At 38.5% G+C, this 19,709-nt stretch overlaps 1 protein-coding gene across 1 annotated transcript in view; it reads right to left on the reverse strand.

The window, feature by feature from the left end:
• The window catches only part of ASZ1 (ankyrin repeat, SAM and basic leucine zipper domain containing 1), a gene marked incomplete at both ends in the record, with an annotated part of 36,760 nt that overhangs the window by 14,022 nt on the left and 3,029 nt on the right, over positions 1-19,709 (reverse strand). Inside the window, 5 exons of the mRNA XM_079537223.1 lie at positions 2,206-2,318; positions 4,797-4,931; positions 5,227-5,338; positions 13,423-13,534; positions 16,966-17,088. Coding sequence (XP_079393349.1) covers positions 2,206-2,318; positions 4,797-4,931; positions 5,227-5,338; positions 13,423-13,534; positions 16,966-17,088 — 595 coding nt within the window. The remainder of the gene's footprint in view (positions 1-2,205; positions 2,319-4,796; positions 4,932-5,226; positions 5,339-13,422; positions 13,535-16,965; positions 17,089-19,709) is intronic.

Below are 19,709 nucleotides of genomic sequence, written 5' to 3' on the forward strand. Positions count from 1 at the left end.
AGCAAGTCAATAAATCTTTGAGCGTAAGGTATGTTTCAGCAGAAAAATATGAGTTTAAAACTACTGTCTCTTCCATGAAGTTGTGCAGAATCATGTTATCCTCTTCCCCTCAACACAAACATCAACAGCCAGCCTCTGAAGTAAGCAATTGACAGACACACTCGCACAATGTACAACTGACACCCTCATACTGGGGAGAGGAACAGTATGTATGAATATAGAAGAACTACAGTGATCAGATCTTTTTATTTAAGCATTCAAAGCATGTATTTTACAAAGCCTTCAGGAGTCTTCTGGTAACTCAAGATCTCTGGTGCAAGCAAAGGACATTTTTCTTTTTGTGAATTGAAGAGAGAGCTATTCAGCAACCACATGTTTACTTGAAAGCCTCTGCACAAGAGGACTAGCCTAGGAGTCTAAGAAAGCAAATTCCTTACAGATACGTTTTCCTCCTTTTAGAATCCAGGCATCTGGAGTCAGGACTGTTGTTCCACTAGATAGCAGAAGTCAGTGACTGAAGCCACCCTCACTATCCGATGTCTACAGAAGGCTGACACAAACATCTATGACAGTGGGGCAACATGCTGACACCCAGTACTACACTATGCATTAGGAAGGAGCAGATGAGAGAGGAAATGGAAACTGAGAAGACAAGTGGCAATGCTTGTGATGAAAACTACAAGGGCCAATGGTAGGAAGAAGGTATCCAACTCAAGGAGCTATGCTGCTGGAAGATCTCATCACAGCCAACAGCTCCCTCACAAGGGGAAGTGGAAGGGCAGGCGCTGATCTCTTTCTGGTGAGGGTAACAGGGCCCGAGGAAACTGCATGAAGCTGTGACAGAAGAGGTTCGGGTTGGATATCAGGAAAAGGTTCTTCTCCAAGAAGGTGGTCAGGCACTGGAACAGGATCTCCAGGGAAGTGGCTATGGCACAGAGCTGCATCTGAGAGCATCTGCACAATGCTCTCAGAGATCTGATCTGATTGGTCTTGTGTGGAGCCTGGAGTTGGACTCAATGATCCTTGTGGGTCCCTTCCAACTTGAGGATTTTGTACCTCTTGACTATCATTACACAAAAAGAACAAACACACGTATGTGTGTGTTTTCAAAGCTTATTGAGATGACTAAGCCTGACAGAACACCCTCTAGCCAGCATCAGGTTTCAACAGGACAAAATTCATTTGAATAACTGCTGTGTAGGGTTACTTCCTTATATCACTAGTAATACACAAGAACAGAGAACAACACAGATAATTGACTTTACCATGCAAAGTCTTCAACCCTCAGCTTCAGAAAGTGCCTCTAAGATGATTGTGGTTGAAGCCCCAGAGGAAAAAAAAACATCTGATGTAAACATTATTCTAGCAACAGAATCTGTGAGATTCTGTCTGAGACTACCTGAAGTCTGAAGTGCTAATTAATGAACTAGCATCAGCCTCATGATACGTAATTTAGTATTTCAAATTCCACATGACCTGGCTAAGCAGGGACACAATATTAAACTGACTAATCAGAACACACCACACAGAGCCTATGGGCACTGAGGATTGTTTTCTCAAGGCTATGCAGCTCAGGGAAGAAAATGGATGGTTTGCTGAGGACTTCTTAGCTGTATGTTCAATGACAAAACAGTACGAAAAACCTTCAAAGCAGGTACTGAGGTCAGCCACAGAACATCTGCATGCTTCAAAGTTAGAAGCATGCTTATAAAAGAAATTCTGGAGCTTAAATGCTGTTCATACTTTACTTGGGGTTGCTTGGATGTATGGCTCTCCTCAAGGCGATGCAAGTATCTGAAAGCACATGGAAAAATGGGGCACAGCTCTTCTTGGTGGCATGAATATGAGAACAGGCATTCAGTAAAAGTATCTGAAATTGAATACCAAATGAAGATAACCACACAACAAGGAGTATCCAACAAAGGAGCATAAAAATTTAACAGCACTGAAACACAGGTAAGTGCCATTGAACCCTGCCTCTACTATACTTTATGCCAACTGAGAGGAAAGGAAGACCTAGAGCATGCTCATAGTTTACAATGCAAAGGAACCATGCAGTCCTGAAAAATGAATATTAACATACTTACTGTGGGCTCTTGGTAGTGCTTCAAATGATACACAGTGCATTTTAGTAAAACTTATTATGAACAAACACAATCTCTCATGAATGTTTATAAATTAAAATTACACCATGAATTTATTTACCTAACACTGTGGTCAGAGGCAGCTGTCAGAAATTTGTACATAGTCTCTTGCTTCACTGTCCCACAGTATTTCCCTTGCAAGTGATTTACAGTCAAAGAGAGTAAACTATAAATCTGAAAGAGCCAAAATGAGTTAGTTAGCATGCATAAAGAAATACACAGAAGTCAGACTACAAAGACTTATTTTATGAATTACTACATTGGGGGAACATGAAACATCTGCCACATCTTTTCTAATTCAAGTATAGTAAGGAGTTAAGACTAAGCTCTAGGAGTTTATCATCAGGAACATTTCTGGATGCAAAGCAAGTTTATACGCAACGCAGTCATAAAGGAGTTAGCAACTATTATTTCAGAAGCAGCAATACTCCAACAACTATTTTCTGTTGTTTGTAGACAAGAGTACCACATACTCAATGGAGTAAGTTTCCTAAGAAGCTAAATGTATAAAACTATTTTAACACCTCAGTTTCCAATGCGTATACAGACTCAACATTTAGCAGTTTACATCTGACAATTGAAGTTGATTATATTTGACAGACAAGGATTCTTTCAACTGATTAAACAAGGGAGACTTCTACCAGGTATCACTACACATCAGTGATGGATTCAAAAAACTGCACTGCCCTTGCTAGTTACAAGAAAAGTTAGCAAAGCAAGTAGAATCCTAGTAAAAGTATAAAAGTAAGGGACTGGTGAGATCACTTTTCTGAAATTCAGGTGACTAGCCAGCTTTTTGTCTATACACACACAGTGTGGATTGACACTGGATAGCACATAAGTCCCCACTTAGTTGCTTGTCCATTCCTTAAAATGGGATAGGGCTGAACTGGAAGAATAAATGTGAGAAAAAAAAAAAAAAAAAAAAAATGTTGGTCAAGATAACAGTATTTTAATTAGAAATGTGTACACACACACACACACACACACACACACACTAATTCCTAACAAAAAAGCGATGCAAAGGCAAACACACCATCTCCCAGTTGCAAACCAATGCCCAGCCAGGCTCCAAGAAACAGCTACTTAACAAAAATCCCCCTGCTCCTCCCATGTTTTTACCGCTGAGCAAGGCTGTTATATACCAACATGGAATAACCCTTTGGTCACTTCAGCTGTCTCAGCTGTGTCCCCTCTCAGACCCTCACCTACCCTAGCCTGCTTGCTTGCAGGGCTTCCCTGACAAACACAGCAAAAGCCTTGTTGCTGCATAAACACTCAGCAACAGTTAAAATACTAGTGCATTATCAACACTGGTTTGGTCACAAATCCAAACCAGCACCACATAAGCTGCTAGGAAGAAAACTTCCATCCCAGCCAAACCCAGTACAATATGCAAGGAAATAAACGTTCCCTCATACAGTTTCTGTTGCCAGAGCCTTTGACAACGCAGAGGGGCTGTCAATGGGCTGAAGAGCAGACAAGCAGACTTCCAAGCTGGAACAAGCTCACAACCATTAAATATCACAGTAACATCTGCATGAGTTTGCAGTAACTGTGTGAAAGCTAACACTTCACAGGTCAAGAAGCAAGACCCACCTCTCAAGTGCAAGGAGCCTGTATTCCCTCTATGTCAGACAGTCATGTTGTAAGACTATGTGGCCACAGCGTGCTGAACAAGTCATTTATCACAGACAGAAAGCATGTGGAGCCCCTTCCAATAAGCTGAGTTGACAGACTGCTGAGCCTCAGACACTGATCTTGCTAGCCTACGCTCTGTGCATAGTTACCATTTTTGCTTCTGCCTAGCCTTGTAATATGACAGGAGGAAAAACAGGAGAGGAAAGACAGTAGAAAAATCACTAAAGTGAATTACATATTTTTAAAGGGACACTAGAAAAAACACTAAGAAGTTATTGGTAAGAGCAACTCAAAGCAAAACACACAAATCTGATTTGATTGATCCACCATGTACCATTTAGTACGGGCAATTAAAACAATTATTTTAGGAGTATATGTGTGTAATGTCTTCAGCAGCTTTCTTCAAACTGGTAATTAGTGACCGCTTTTCCAATGACCTGATGTAATCCAATGATCAATTCACATTGTTTTAAACTGTCTTCTGTCCAAAGAATCTGAGAATAGATTTGGAAAATGGCCAGAACATACCACTGAGCCTCTCTGCCCCTTTAGCTTTGGCCTTTTCACTTCCAGCTTCAATCAGAAACTATAAACTGCCAATTAGTTTGATATCTGCTTTCTCTCACACAGTTGGGCAGCCAGGAAAAAAGAAAAAAAAACAAAAACGAACACATGACTTTACTACTTCTCACATCACTGTTACTTACATTACTAATCCCTTGCTCTACATTTCAAATCTGAAGTCAAAGATTCTAAAAAGAAATAAGCCAAAGAAATGACAACAACAAAGCACAAAAAAATGCACAACATTTAAAAGCGTTTAAAACTGTGAAAAGTTGGCAGGTGTTCAACTCGCTCCTGTATTGTAGTTACTAAAGTAAAACTTCTGCAGAAAACCATACGATTAATAGCAGAGATTCTAATGTCAAACTCAAAAAACAAACCAAACACTCCTAAATAAATACAAAAAACCCACAGAATTCATATTTCAAGAGAAATGAAATTAAGTACCTCTGAATGTTCATTGATTTTTGCTATCTCTGCTGCTGTTTTCTTATCCTTAGTCTGCAGATTTTTGTCAGCTCCAAGCTCAAGCAACATAAAGACTACATTTTTATGTCCATGGTGTGCTGCCCATATTAATGCCTGCATGAAAAGCAACTTTGTTTTATCAAGCTTTGATAAAAAAGAGGTTCAATGAATAACACAAAATTTATAACTTCATAACTTCTTACATGGCAGAATCTGAAGATAAAGACACGCAGTGCGAAACAATCTCAAGGTAGATGGGTAGATGCGCAATAAATAAGCTTGAGTATTTGCTTAAAGAAAGCATATTCAGAAAATAAGCCTACGGGCTCCTGCTTTTTTTTTTTTTTTTTTTTTTTTTTTAATACTTTTAAATAATTAGTTGAAATATATACTTAAGTAAACCACTTACTGAATATCCATTTTCATCTTGAGCATTTATGTGTGATCCATGAGCAACAAGAAGACTAACAACGTGAGGACAGCCTTTTCTAGCTGCATACATCAGTGGAGTCATTTGTTTCCTGGAAGGAACAGTGACAAGCATATCAAGCTGTTAAAATCCAGCTGTATGATCAGATAGGGTACTTCAATTCTGCAAATACTCTCTTCCGTAGAGCCATTTTCGCCGAGAATGAAAGCCCATGGCACAGTGTTTATGCTTTACCACAAGGTTCAATTTATCAGAACATAAGATTTAGTAACTGATTTACATCAGTTAGCATTTTTTATACATTTTAAGAATTGCTATTTATTTTCTAACTGAAAAGAAATCAAGAGTTAGTTACTGCCCTCTGCACTTAGAGGACATTCCCAGAAGATAGAGGAAACTTAGAGGAATCACTCCCAGAGATTAGAATATAAACTTATAGCTTGTACTTCTAGGAGAAGAAGTTGAAAACTATTTTATCACTTTCAAATTCAAATACTGCATTACATCAAATATTCTTAATACTTCTCAGCTATGAAAAGCTTTCTGGTTTAGAAATACATGAAATCTGTTTCTCAAGGTCATCTCTCTTGTTGCCACCACAGACCCAATGGCAGGCTCTCAATGAAAGCACATGAAGCAGCTTCATAAAGGAATGAGCATAGTCAGAGATCACAGTTTCTATGTTAATAAAGCAGAGAATATCAGCTTATCACCCATTTTAAAATTCAGTTCAGAGAAAAAAAAAGTGGCAGAGCATTACTTTTCACATAAAAAAAATGTAAAGAACACAGCTTAAGTGATGAATTCTTCACACAGTTTAACTGAAAGTTCTGGAAAGAAAAAAAGTATTTTGTGGAGGACAAGTTATAAAACATAATAATATTTATCTTGTTAAAGAGAAATGAACAACTATATACGTATTAAGATTAACAACTATATACATGCTTGCAAAACTCTGACAAAAACATTACCAGCAAAAAAATCACTGGTCACACAATTATGGATAATGTGCAAAATAGGTACAGTGCAAAACCACAGCGTGCACAAGAACAACCAACATTCAGAGCCTTCCTGAGCACACCTGAAAGAAGTCATCAGGGAATTACACAGAAATGCCATACTAAAAATGTTTATAAATACTAAAAGTAAACGTACATCAAAATACTTACATCCTTGGCCTTTTCCTAATCTTCCGTTCCCACAGGTATGTTGACATTTGCTCTTTTACACATACAAAACTATTACTTGTAACTGCGTAAGTAGAAATTATAGATACCACCTTTCCCATTATTCTATTTATTTTGTTAATATCCCAAAATGTGATGACAACAGTCTATTACGCTTCCTCTTAGATGCTTGTAAGATGAAGCCATAGCGAACTGGTCTGATGTTTTTCAGAAACATACCTAAATTTATCTAAATATACATATTGCTCAAAAGATTCTGTTCAGAAAATATCTTCTTAGTAGCCTGATTGTTTCTCTTTGGTGTAATAAGACTAAAGACTGACAAGCATGTAGTATTGCAGGAGGAAGCTGTTGAGTTTCTGGGTGCTGTGAAGTAAACAGTTATAAGCCAAAATATTTTACTAACAGTGTTCAATTAAAAGTGCACCATATCTTAAAATGTGGGGGTTTTTTTCCTAAAAAAAGTGTTGCATATTTCTAACGTATGGCTCTGTAAAAAAGTCTGTTGTGAAAGTTTATTCTACAACAACACCCTGCCATGAATGCAGATCTAGAGATAACTCCGTGACAGGAAGGTTGTTAGAGTCAGGGTAGTATGGTTAGGTTGCAGTTGGACTTGATGATCTTGAAGGTCTTCTCTGAAGACTTGAAGGTCTTCTCCAACCTGAGTAATTCTATGATTCTATGAATGCAATTTGAGACGAGAAAAGTTTTCTGAAATGGTTTCTTACCAGTAATTTCAATGCCGACCACTAGAGGGACCCCAAAATACATGTGCATACCTAGCAGATTTCCTCAAACGCTGCCTTTCTATAGCTACAACTACGGCTTTGCTCATTCTTCTTCATTATTTCTTAATCTCAGCATCTGTTATTATCTGTCAGGATAACATGGTACAATACAAGTGTAGTTAAAAGTCCACTGCAAAAATTTCAGACATACACAAAAATGGAAACAATTTGACAATGTCCCACACGACAACTGAATCACAGAATTAAGTGAATTGGAAAGGACCTTAAAGATCATCTATTTCCAATTCCCCTGCCAAGGGCAGGGCTTCATCCACTATGTCAAGTTTTTCTGAATATCTCCAGGGATGGGGCAATCTGTTCCAGCTGTTTAAATGCCCTAGACTCTACATAGTCTAAATTGGAGACACAGATTCAACAGACAGACGACTCAGTGGACAAGAAATTGGCTGGATGGTCAAACTCATTGTGATCAATGTTCTCCACTTGGGCATGGAGCCGTTGATGACTGGCATTCCTCAGGGGCCAGTATTGGGATCAGCACAATTTAACATCTTAGTAAATGACACAGACAATGGAATTGAGTGCATTCAGCAAGTTCACAGACAACAGCAAGTTGTGTGGTGCAGTTGGTGGTGCTGAAAGGAAGAGATGCCATCCTGAGAAACCCTGAGAAGCTTCAGAAGCTTGCCTGTACAAACCTCATTAAGTTCAACAAGACCAACTGCAAAGTCCTGCATGTGGGTTTGGGTAATCCCAACTATCAATAGAGTCTGGTGATGAACGGGTTGAGAGTTGCCCTGCAGAGGACTTAGGTGTGTTGGTTGATAAAGCTCAACACAAGCCAGCAATGTGTGCTTACAGCCCCAAAATCCAACTGAATCCTGAGCTGCATCAAAAGAAACAAACATCAGGTCAAGAGAGGTGATTTTTCTCCCCAGCTCTCCTAAGAACCCATGTGCAGTACTGTGTTTGGCTTGAGAGCCCCAGCATAGTGCAAACATGGAACTAGTGGAGCAAATCCAGAGAAGGGCTAAAAGGATGATCAGAGCTGGAGCATCTCTCCTACAAAGACAGGCTGAGAAAGATGGGGATATTTAGCCTGGAGAAGAGGCTTCAGGGAGACATTACAGTGGCCTTCAAGTACCTAAATGGGGCCTAAAAGAAAGCTAGAAACAGACTTTTTTTTTTTTTCCCCCCCACAGAGCATAGTGGTAAGGATTATTGGCTTTAAATGAAGTGAAAAGATTTAGGTTAGACCTATGGAAGAAGTTCTTTACTCAGAGGGTTGTGAGGCAATGGGACTGGTTGACCACAGAAGCTGTGAATGCCCCATCTGTGAAAAGTGTTCAAGGCCAGGTTAGATGGGACTCTGAGCAACCTGATCTAGTGGAAGGTATATCCCTGTCCGTGGCAAAAAACAGACTTTATAGGTCCCTTCCTACCAAACAATTCGACAATGCAAATGGGAATGCATCTTGTGATAGGGAAAAAAAAAAAAGTATATTATTCAGAAATAAGCAAAATATAAGGTAACTATGTCATCTCAAGACGCATAGACAGTAAGGGAAATGAACCTAGTAATGAAATGAAGAAGAGATTTACATTGGTCTGTAACTAAATCATTTTAACTTGTCAGCACTTCAACTGAAGTTGTTCTGATGGAATAAAAGGAAGGTGAAACAGTCTCTTTCTTTGGCAGCCTCACAGACCAAACGGTAGTGTGATGTTTAAGCTGATGCATTTTTAAGGAAATAGTTGGAGTACAGATATATCTGGAGGTTCTTTCTACTTTCAGTGTTATTTTTATGAAACTTGCCCACTACTACCACCTCACAATTATCTTCTGCTTTTTTAAAAAAAAAACTACCAAGCAGAACTCCAAAAGCTACAGAACAGTCTTTTCTCTGGAGCACAACATGCAGTGGTTACAACTGTAAAGTACTGCAAAGATGACATCTGAAATCAAGGCACTGAGTCAAACAAGCAGTGAGAAAGCATCACCACTGCTAAGTAAAATCAAATAAATGTGATGTTTAAAAGGTCTGATGACATGAATAGGCATTATGACTTCAAGCATCCAATTTTACATATGTTTTAATTTAAAGGGATAGAGTCTGTTTCAAGGTAGAAACATTTACAGTGCTGAATAAATATGCAATTGTATTTATGCAACTCTACCTATGCGAGGGCACCATTTCATGCCTTAGTCCCACAACCAATGCTTCAGAAAGCAAGATACATCCACATGCACGTCTGAAAGAGGGAGATTAGAGTAAGAAAAACAAACCTAATCCATCAAAGAAACCAAGATTTACGATATACAGATAGATAGATATAAAAAAATAAATCCTCCATTACTTGTTAATGTTGAAGAAAAATTAGCTGTACTCATACGCCTTACTGTAATCAGGAAAAAATGTACACAGGAAATTTTGTGATAACTACTCACAGTAGAAGATTTGAAGAATCCTTTCCTCATTTTGAGGAGCCCTGCAGACACTGCAGCCTCAGTGTCTTGTGTCAAAGGCTTTGCTCAAGTCTAGGTAGACTATGTCAATGGTCCTTCCCTCATCCATCATGTGGATTACTTAACCACAGAAGGAGGTCAGGTTGGTCAAGCAGGACCTGTCTTTTATGAATCCATGCTGGCTGGGCCTGATCCCATGGTTGCCCTGTATATGCCATGTGATCTCTCTTAAGATGATCTGTTCCATAACCTTCCCTGGCACCAAGGTCTGTCTGACAGGACTGTAGGTCCCTGAATCCTCCTTAAGATTCTTGTTGTAGATGAGAGTCACGCTGGCAAGCTTCCAATCCTCTGGGGCCACTCTGGTTGATCAGAAACACTGACAGATGATGGAAATTGGCTTGGCAATCACTTCTGACAGCTCCTTCAGCACCTTCAGGTGGATCCCATCCAGCCCCGCGGACTCGTGGCAGTTGAGATGGAGTGGTAGGTCTCTGTTTCCACCTGAACCATAGGGGATTTATTCTGCTCCTCATTCAAGACTTCCAGGTCAGGGGTAGAAAATCACAAGGATAATTGGTCTGACTTTTAAAGACAGACGCAAAGAAGGCACTGGGAACATCAGTGGTCACGTTCCCCACTGCATCCAGTAAAGGATGGAGATTCTCTTTAGCCCTCCTCTTAGAGTTAGTATATTTATAAAAACACTTTTTGTTCTCTTTCACTACAGTGACCAGGCTGAACTGAAGCTTGACTTTAGCCTTTCTAATTTTCTCCCTGTGCATCCTAACAACTTCTTTGTATTCTCCCCAAGTTGTCTGTCATTTCTTTCACAGGAAGTACTTTCTTTTCTCCTGGAGCCTCACAGAAAGTTTCCTGTTCATGCACACTGGTCTTCTCCCTTACCGGCTCATTTCGCAGCACAGACACAGCCTGCTCCAGTGCCCCTAAAACTTCCTTCTTGAAGAGCCTTCTTAGACTCTCTCATCCTTCAGGACTCACTTCCAATAGACCCTCCTTACCAGTGTCCTGGCCACTAGCATTTTTGCTGATCCCCCTCCTGACTTCACCAAGAATAGAGAACTCTTAATATTCTGTGGTCGCTTTGCGCAGGACAGCTCCCAACCTCCACACCTCCATCAGTCCTTCTCTGTGAACAGCAGGTCTAATAGCAAACCTCCCTGGTAGGCTCTCTTACTAGCTGCAACAGTGGAAATAGCCCTTACGAACAAAGTTCTCTGCTAAATTCAATTCAGTATTTGATGGGGTTTTTTTGTTGCTTTTTTTTTTTTTTTATAATAGATTTCATTCCCCTGTACTGACATTTGACCAACATACAATGTCTTTCCGAGTTTATGACGTTAGAATAAGACTTGCAAATTAATGAGGTATAATATAATGAGATATAAGATCATGAAGTATAATATCACGAGATAATTTTCTCTTCGTAGGTCAAAGACATTTACTCAATTGGTATTAAATGCCCTAGTTTTCTTGCCTCTGGCCATAAAACACACCCTAATGCATTAATTTTTCCCAAGCTATTTTCCTTTACTAAAATGTATTATTAGTCATTTGGTGTAGTTAATTATCACACCATGATAATGTCAAGGTCTTTGAAATTATTATGTGGCAGTACAGACTTACTATCTTATAAATGGCAATAAATATCTTGCTAAAATTGAAGCATTACACAATTGCTTTATTCTGACTGTGCAACCTGGAGACCCACCTTGTGAACTCAGCAGTACTGAGACAAGAATTAGATACACTCACTACCATCTTGCCAACAGAGCAAAGCAGGCAAAAGCTTCCATTATAAAACTTCCGTTGTGTTTTTTTATAACCTTCAAAACTACTCAGTGTAAGCAGAATTGAATGTATGTAGGCAACTTAACAACAGACTTCAACAGCAATTATATTTTAATGTGTATGCGCTCCTGTACCTAACAGTATGCTTCAGTCTCAATCTACAAGAGAAGTTTAGTTTTGGAATACTCATACTTTTTTCCACTTCTCCCTGCCACCCCAAAATACCTAGGACAGCCTTAGTCACTGACCAGGCACATCCATCCCACGTTCTTCTTGTAAAGCCATTAGGTTTTTTTTACTGCACTTTACCTAAATAAGAACTTGTAAGATGCCACCATTAAGATCCAAAGTTTACGAAACACAACCTCAGCGACAGTTCTGTTAGCTTAGTTATCAGTTCATCATACATTTTCCTTCTGTCTAAAATAGTCAAAGGTTAATTTTAATAAAATCAGTGTCCCTTTAAGAAAGGACTGCAGGTTAAAAGAACTTTAAAAAGCAAGTAAACAAAATCAAATAAATAACAAAGAGTCTGCTCAAATATTTCCAGGATTTACAAAAAGCTGAAGTACACAATTTATATGCTGAAGCAAGAGGGAGGTAAATTTCACAAGATAAGCAGAACACATTTTTCAAGCTAGCATTCATTTAAATGAAGTACTGAGCACAGTAACTCCACAAACACCACATAGAGCAGGTCTTAAAATATCTTCCCATCTCACCTACCCATTACCTTGCTTCTCGTCTTTCAAAACTCCTCAGTTTGCACTTACACTTTCTTACACTACCTTCTCTACAAATTTTCTTGTTTCCTATTTTTGATTCAGCAAAAATATAAATTACTCTTAGTACATTCTCCTCAATACTATTCTATTTCAAATAAACCATTCACCTACAGACTCCTACACCCATATTCATTCTTTGATGACATTTCAAATGAGTTTACTTTTCACCACCCACCACACCTACCCCTACACATTTCATGAATTAGACAAAAAAAAACAACAACAAAAACAACACAACCCAGCAAGTTTCCATTTATCAGCTTCAGATGATGTGAAACCAAAAGGCTTTCCATACCAGCACTACTCACAGATCAATAGAGAAAGGTTTCTATTCCCTGTGCATTAATACTATGATTACAGTAAGGTTTGGGGCCCAACACAGTATGAGTTCTACTGATAAGAGCCAATAGACTTCCAGTGCTTTTGCATTGCTACATAGTCCACATATCTTAAGTACTGTGGTAAAGAGGTGAAAGAGCTGTGGTGTAAAAAGTGAATTTCAGTTAACTGAAAAACAAGCAATTACAGTGCACCCCAAACAGAAACTTTCTTCCAGCAGAGGGATGAGAGTTTATCACAGTCAGACCATGAGCTTTCTTTACGACGTAAAATATAAGTTGCATCAGACTATGCAACTACATACAACTTACAGTGCATTGCTTCAGACTGTTTAGACATGACATGGTAATCCAAGAAATAAGCTGTCATTTTAACAAATAAAATAACGCATGCTTGTACTGGAATAAATGTATTCTATTCACAAAGATTTTTACTTTCACCATATAAATCTTGTTCATGAAAGGAATACAGCTAGACATGCACAAAAAAACTCAAAATCAGGGCATATATCACATATCTTTATACAGGATAAGAAATATGACCTGGGAAGGGCAGAGGACATTTCCTGTAATTACATTGTGGTCAAACAAAAGATTAAGGTTAGTTATTATCTTAAGAAAAGAAAAAAAAAAAAGCAAAAATTAAGTTGGATAAATACACATACTTACTCAGATAAACTACTATATTAGGAGAAAAAACACCTGCACATTTATCTTCCTATATACATACAGTAGAAGGTAATACAAAGCTAATGAAGTAGACTTAACTCATAACAAGCACATCTAAAAATTTCTCTACAATAACATTAAAGTTTACACTACAAATTTTTGTACCTGCAAGCAAGGTTAGGGTCAACATTCCTTGACAGAAGTAGTTCTACGGTCTTCAAGATCTTTTTCTCTGAAGCATCAGCAGCACAGGCTGCCATCAGCACCGTGTACTTATCTGTTTTGAAACTCACAGTTAGAAAATTACATACATAAATTTAAATACCATGCAAATCCAAAAGTTTCTTTAAAAGCCTTAACATTTGCTAGAGCTCTTAATCAGGTTCTGATAAACTAAGATATTTAGAAAAAGGTAAACTTGTTTTTCTTCCAGCAAATGTCACTAGAATTATCATTTTAGATGGAAGCACCAAATAAGAGAAGACTAGAGTCAATGAACGTAGCAGAGCTTCCATCTCTACTGAAGGTGAGGATGCTGCTTAGCTACCCCCCAAAAAAACCTGTTGAAGCTTAACTTTAGGTTCTTGTTTCTTACATCTTGGTCTACACCAGTAGCTTCATTATTCCCTGTTCCTCCCCACCTCTTCCCAAAACACAATCAAAGAAGAAACAATTTACAGGAAGTTAAAAAAAACAAAACACATAGCAATGTAAATTTTAGGCAGAATAGAGATCCATCGAAAGGGCAGTTGAAACAATAAGGTCTTTATGAAATGGCTTAAGGAAATCAGTTTAAGAACTTAGACGGCTTTTATGCAGCAGTGACAGGAGAAAGACGGCAAAAAAGGAACGTTTTTTTAAATGTTCTTTAAATTCACATCTGTATAATACATGAGATTGAACAGGAGGGACCAGTGCATTTAATCCAGCTCTGAAGCCAACAGGGCGCCACAGGATCACTCTGCTCATGAAGCAGAACTGCACACCACTGCCGTTTGTCCAGAGAACAGAGATCATTTCTCCTACAGTCTTCCTGCAGATGAACCTCAGCCAGGACCTCAGTGAGCTCTCTGGCTCTAGAATCAGTTAGGAGACCGCTGTTTGAACAACTGCTCATTTTGCCTATTGCATAAACCCGCTTACGAGTTCAAACATGCCTTTAACAATTTAACCAGCATAATGTTGACTGCACATACTTCTGATCATACCGCGAAGCGTTCCAATGTATTCTCTCTTCCCTGTTAAACCTGAAGATTGTGTACGCACTAACACCTTTGTCAGATGAAATCAGATTTTATTTGAGACGTTTCTTCTGTGCTTCACCTCAATCTGCTCTACTTCTTACGATTTCTTGTCCCCCACTACTCCAATCTAAGACCTTGTGTTCAAATTCACCTTGGTTTTTGTACACCATCTTGTAACTTCCAACTATGTCACGTAGAAATTGTACCACGTATAAACAAAAACTTCAGCATGTTACACAAAAAAATCAAGTTTCATGGAGTTAAAGTCCTGAACAAGTAATTAACATTTCAGGAAATTATATAATGCACTGACAGATTCTTAGTCAAATGTTTAACCCATTATCAACAATAACATGAACTCAAAGGCTGGCAGGACTCTGAAAAAAAGACAGCAACAAACATTATTAATTTGGGAATTCTATTTAAGAGGAAACTGTAGTTGTATTCATACTCAGTAGTTCAGAATATGAACTACTCTCCTTGCACAAAGGAGAGGAAGTTGATTCCTGTGCGCTTAACTGTAGCTCATGCAACACACAGGTTTCTCTTTTGTGCAGAAAAATTGGTAAGAGACTGCAAAAATATCAGTCTGTATGATTAGCTGAAAAATCCTGAAGACATGGTGAATTTACACCTCAAAGACACTACATTCTGATCTCACTGCATGTGAGTATTACATCCAGTTCCTTGCTCTTCATGACTACCAACTCATTCTACTATTTGGGTAAAATTAAGCAACCAGCTTACAAAGAATAACCGTAATGTGGCGAGAGTTAATTAACAGTATAGCTACTATTAGATTATAAGGTTATAGGACTGTTAGTATAGAATCACTGCTGATACAGAACAACCAGGACTGGCGACACTCCGTACATCAGGATGGCATAGCTTTCTCAAACACATTTGGATTTATATGTAACAATGACTGGCAAGACTGCTCCCAGCTGGACAGTATTCCATTGTGTGTATGCCCTAGCTACTGTTTCCCTGCACAGACAAGCAGGGAAACCAGCTAAGAAACCTGATCCCAACTGGTCACACACTGAAGAAATGCCACATATGTTGGTTAACTGGCTGGCTGAAACTGCTGCCCGTAGCAGTTTCTGCTCAACATTTAGCTTTCTACAACCAAAACCACTGAACAGGTATGAGTTGCAGGCAGCCACACGGAAGCCCTGTATTGTTGACTACAAGGACACTTAGAAGCACAACTGCTTTCTGTGCAAGCAATCAGAGTTCATACTCTGACCAGCTCCTAAGAAGTTCAAGAAAAATTTAAAGCCAGATATCTACCATCTGCACTGCAGTTTACTACTTCTTTTACAAATGCTGGCAAGCTACTGGAATGTAAGATCACTGTTTTATGTACTTCACAATGTTGCGCCCTTTGTCAGCATCATCTGTATTGTGATGTCCTTTCTTGATCTTCCAACACAGTGAAACAGAAAGAAAACACCGCAGTTGAAGTAGGAAAGCCTTATTAATAAGCTGTAAAAACTGACAGAGGAGCTGGTATTACCTAGAAGTTCCACTGAACTCTTGCAGAAAAACCTGATCCACAAACACAATGAAGAATAGTTTTCACTTAATACAAAACTTGTCCTCTAGATTTAGAAGTCCACATTTGTTCCTTATTAATTAGACAGCTATTCAGTAGACACTTTATTTCTTCAATTACTGCCCAGAGGAGAATTACTGTTCATCATCACCTTGCAAAATTCACATTTGACCTGCTCCTGAGACTGCTAGGGTGCAGTCAGTAAAAAATAATTTAAAAAAATAATCCCTATTAACTATTAACCTAAAATCCACTACGTATTTTTACTTTAGTCTGAAAGAAGACACAGTGCAATCATATGGACAGGTCACCTGGCATGTTTGAAAGGGCAATGTTGAGTGGCTGGAGAGCAATAAACTGGTACAGTTGAGCCAAGAAGAAAAGCACATGTGGCCTTAAAGATGAATCCATAACTCATATCCAGTTGGAAAGCTGAACAGAAGAATCATTACATTTTTGAGTAAACAAAAATTTGTTAGATTTAGAAGGGATGAGATAACGTAATCGTGATAAATTTAAAAACAGAGGGCACCAATAACAATTTGGGATTCCAGCTGTTTCCTGCAGTACATACTACATAACAGGACATTCTAACTCTAAAACTTCATGGGAGAATTTTTGAACAAGTATTTCCAAGCTCCATTTTTAAAGAAGCACTTGGGGATTGAGAGGTAGAAGGGAGACAGAGAAAAAAGAGAAAGAGGAAACAAAAAAACTCTATTAACTGAACCCAGATGAGATCCAAGAACACATTTTTTAATTTAAACCTACTACTTGTAGTTCAAAATTAGGAAATTTAGAGTGTGAACTTGGATTTTTTTCCTACATATATACAAAAAGAGAACAAGGGTAGGACAGCGTCTGTTACTGAGAGGTATTGGATGCTATGTTTCATTTACATCTTACCTATTTCAAAACACGCATTTGCACCTCTGTCCAGAAGAAGACGTACTACTGCATCATCAGCCACACTGGCAGCATGCATCAGGGGAGTCCATCCAAACTTAATGCTAGCTTCTATGTTTATCCCTGTCAAAATTAAGATACTAACATTTTAAAACTACACCAAAACAAAGATGCATTTTGTAATCCTCATTCCAATGTGCTGTTACCAAAATTACACTCCTTTTGCACACAGACCTAGTGAGAGGACTTGCACATTATGTTTTCATTTTATATATACAACTTTATCTGGAATATCAAAAAACAACTTTCAGAACTGACCCCAAAGAAGCCTAGCTCTCAATGCAGTTAATGCACAAATAGGAAAATTACATTGAACAAACACATATGTGATAAATCTAGCTGCAAAAATAATTCCAGATTAGTACACACATTCTACAGCTTTACCTCAATCAACCCCTTCCCACCATATTTTCATTCTTACCAAGCTGTGGTAGAACCAACTTGCTTGTCATACCACTAGTACCACACTAAAGTTTTCCTACTTCATAGCTCCTTTTAGTCTCTGCTATCCAATGTAGCTAAGCAGCAAATACCAGTTTTTTGCATTCCATACTAACAAAATATGAGCTTAACAGAAGGAAACAGAGGATGATGCCAGATTCAGTCAAAATCACAAGTTCTGTCTGTTAATCAGTATAATGGCAAGGCCACAGCTTCTCCTGGGGGTAAAACTAAGTTTGACAGACTACCCTCCCAAATTCACCAAAAACTAAGTGCCAGATCCAGCAACTTATCTAACAACTTTCAAATAAAAACCTCTGTAGATTTTCATAGTAAGACGAATCACTCCTTCAATAATTCCTCAAATATTATTTCCTCTATAGCACTTAGTTTCCATCTGCTGATTCCATGTTAGTCAAACATTTGATTATGAACAATTAAAACTTTTTTTTTTTTTTTTTAACAGTAGACAGTTGTGGGGAAAAAAATGCTATCCTAAAAAACTTCTGGTAGTTGAGCTATCTGCATATTTCTTCATGCAGGATGTGTATTTACTTTCCCTGCCTTGGTGGCTTGTCAAAGATGCAATCAGTGTAAGCATCATGAAGTCATTAAAGCTGAGGGAGTAAAAAGTCACTGCTCTAGGATTGATTCTTTAACTGTTCAAGATAAGGAGTTGTATAAGGAATCAATAAGGAGGAAACATTCAATGAATGCTAGTATTGAACCATTTTTACTCCTGCTAGCCAGATAACCTATGACCAGATACATATATATATACAAACTACAATCTTCACTGCCATAGTATTACAGTTTGTGTGCAGTACACAAAACATTTCATTGTTCTCCACATCCAAGTTCTACAGGGAGAGCCAGTAAGTCACACCTGAACTTCCCTTTAGACAAATCACTTACGAAGTTAGGAAGTTTGATATCCAACAGTATCAGGAGTAGAAAAGGAAACTGGAAAACTGGCACTCATAGCATAAAGAAGCCACTTTCCCTCTTTTGAGGAAAAGTAGTCCAAGCAACTACAACTCCCATCTAGAGCTTTTTATTTTAATGTGTTTTTAAATAATAGTGACAAAATATCTACCTGGCAGCCATATAGAGACTTGCTAAAACACCTGTGATAGTGTTTTCCTCATTGCTTTATTTATGTATATAGCAGACAGTATTTGCCACAGTGCTTTTCCCAAGTCTAGGAATGCTCTCACTTGCAATTGGACACCAAAGCCATCACTAACTATGCTATCTTCAGTTGATGACATCACTGACAAATGGGCACTCCAGCTCATAGACTCAGTTTACTTGAGGGACAAATTATAAAACCTGCCCAACCCTAACCACTGCAGGAGGTTCTGAACTTTTGAACTTTAAGAACCTAAACCATTCCACAATTCTTTGAAAACAACTGGTACAGCAAAATTTCTCTTCTGTTAGAAATACTCATTTCTTTGAAGTCCGTCAACACTTAGCACTGTGGCTCCACAATACCTTAAAGCTGAGCGAGTAATCAAAGCTGCTGATGGCTCTCATGCTGGGGGAGCTATGGTTCTCATCTGACCTGGGATTCAAGTCCCAGACTGGCTGGAAAACTGTTCATTTTTTCTCCCCCTACACAGCTTGCTATTGTTTATTGTCTGAACACCCTTCCATGTGGACAGATAAGCTCAAAGACAAATGCAAAGACAGGACTGGAAGAGACTAATGAAAAAGCACGAGTGACTGTAGTTCCATCTTCAATCAGTCTGATTTGCCAAAAGGTCCTCCTAATTTTCAGCTCCGTTTAAAAGAAAAACAAACAACTTATGGATTACACAGTACTATTTTACTTCCAGAGCAGATTAAAATGCCAGTCATCTTTGCACCTTCTACTTCTTTGCATTAATTTTTGACAACATACACTTCAGAAGACTGTTCCCAGAGGGTTACCATTTTAAAAGAGGGATAGGAGAAGACATGGCACTTGTCCATCTCCTCAAGGAGCTCTATGAAACTCCCTCAGCACTACTGATTCTTAGAGCTATCATTATGCAAGGCAAAAGACAACATGTTCTTGTTCTGCCTGAAAGAACATCCATAACTGTTGCTAGGATATCCCCTTCAACACAAACCTGGAGTCAGAGCACACCTTGCAAGACTCCTACAAGCTTTACTGAACATAAACTAAAGCCAACTTCAGACGCAAAGATTTCATCTAAGGACTGAACCTCTAAAGGACGATGTTACCTTCCTTCAGA

Source organism: Tetrao urogallus (assembly GCF_951394365.1).
Source record: "Tetrao urogallus genome assembly, chromosome: 1".
Classification (NCBI taxonomy): Eukaryota; Metazoa; Chordata; class Aves; order Galliformes; family Phasianidae; genus Tetrao; species Tetrao urogallus.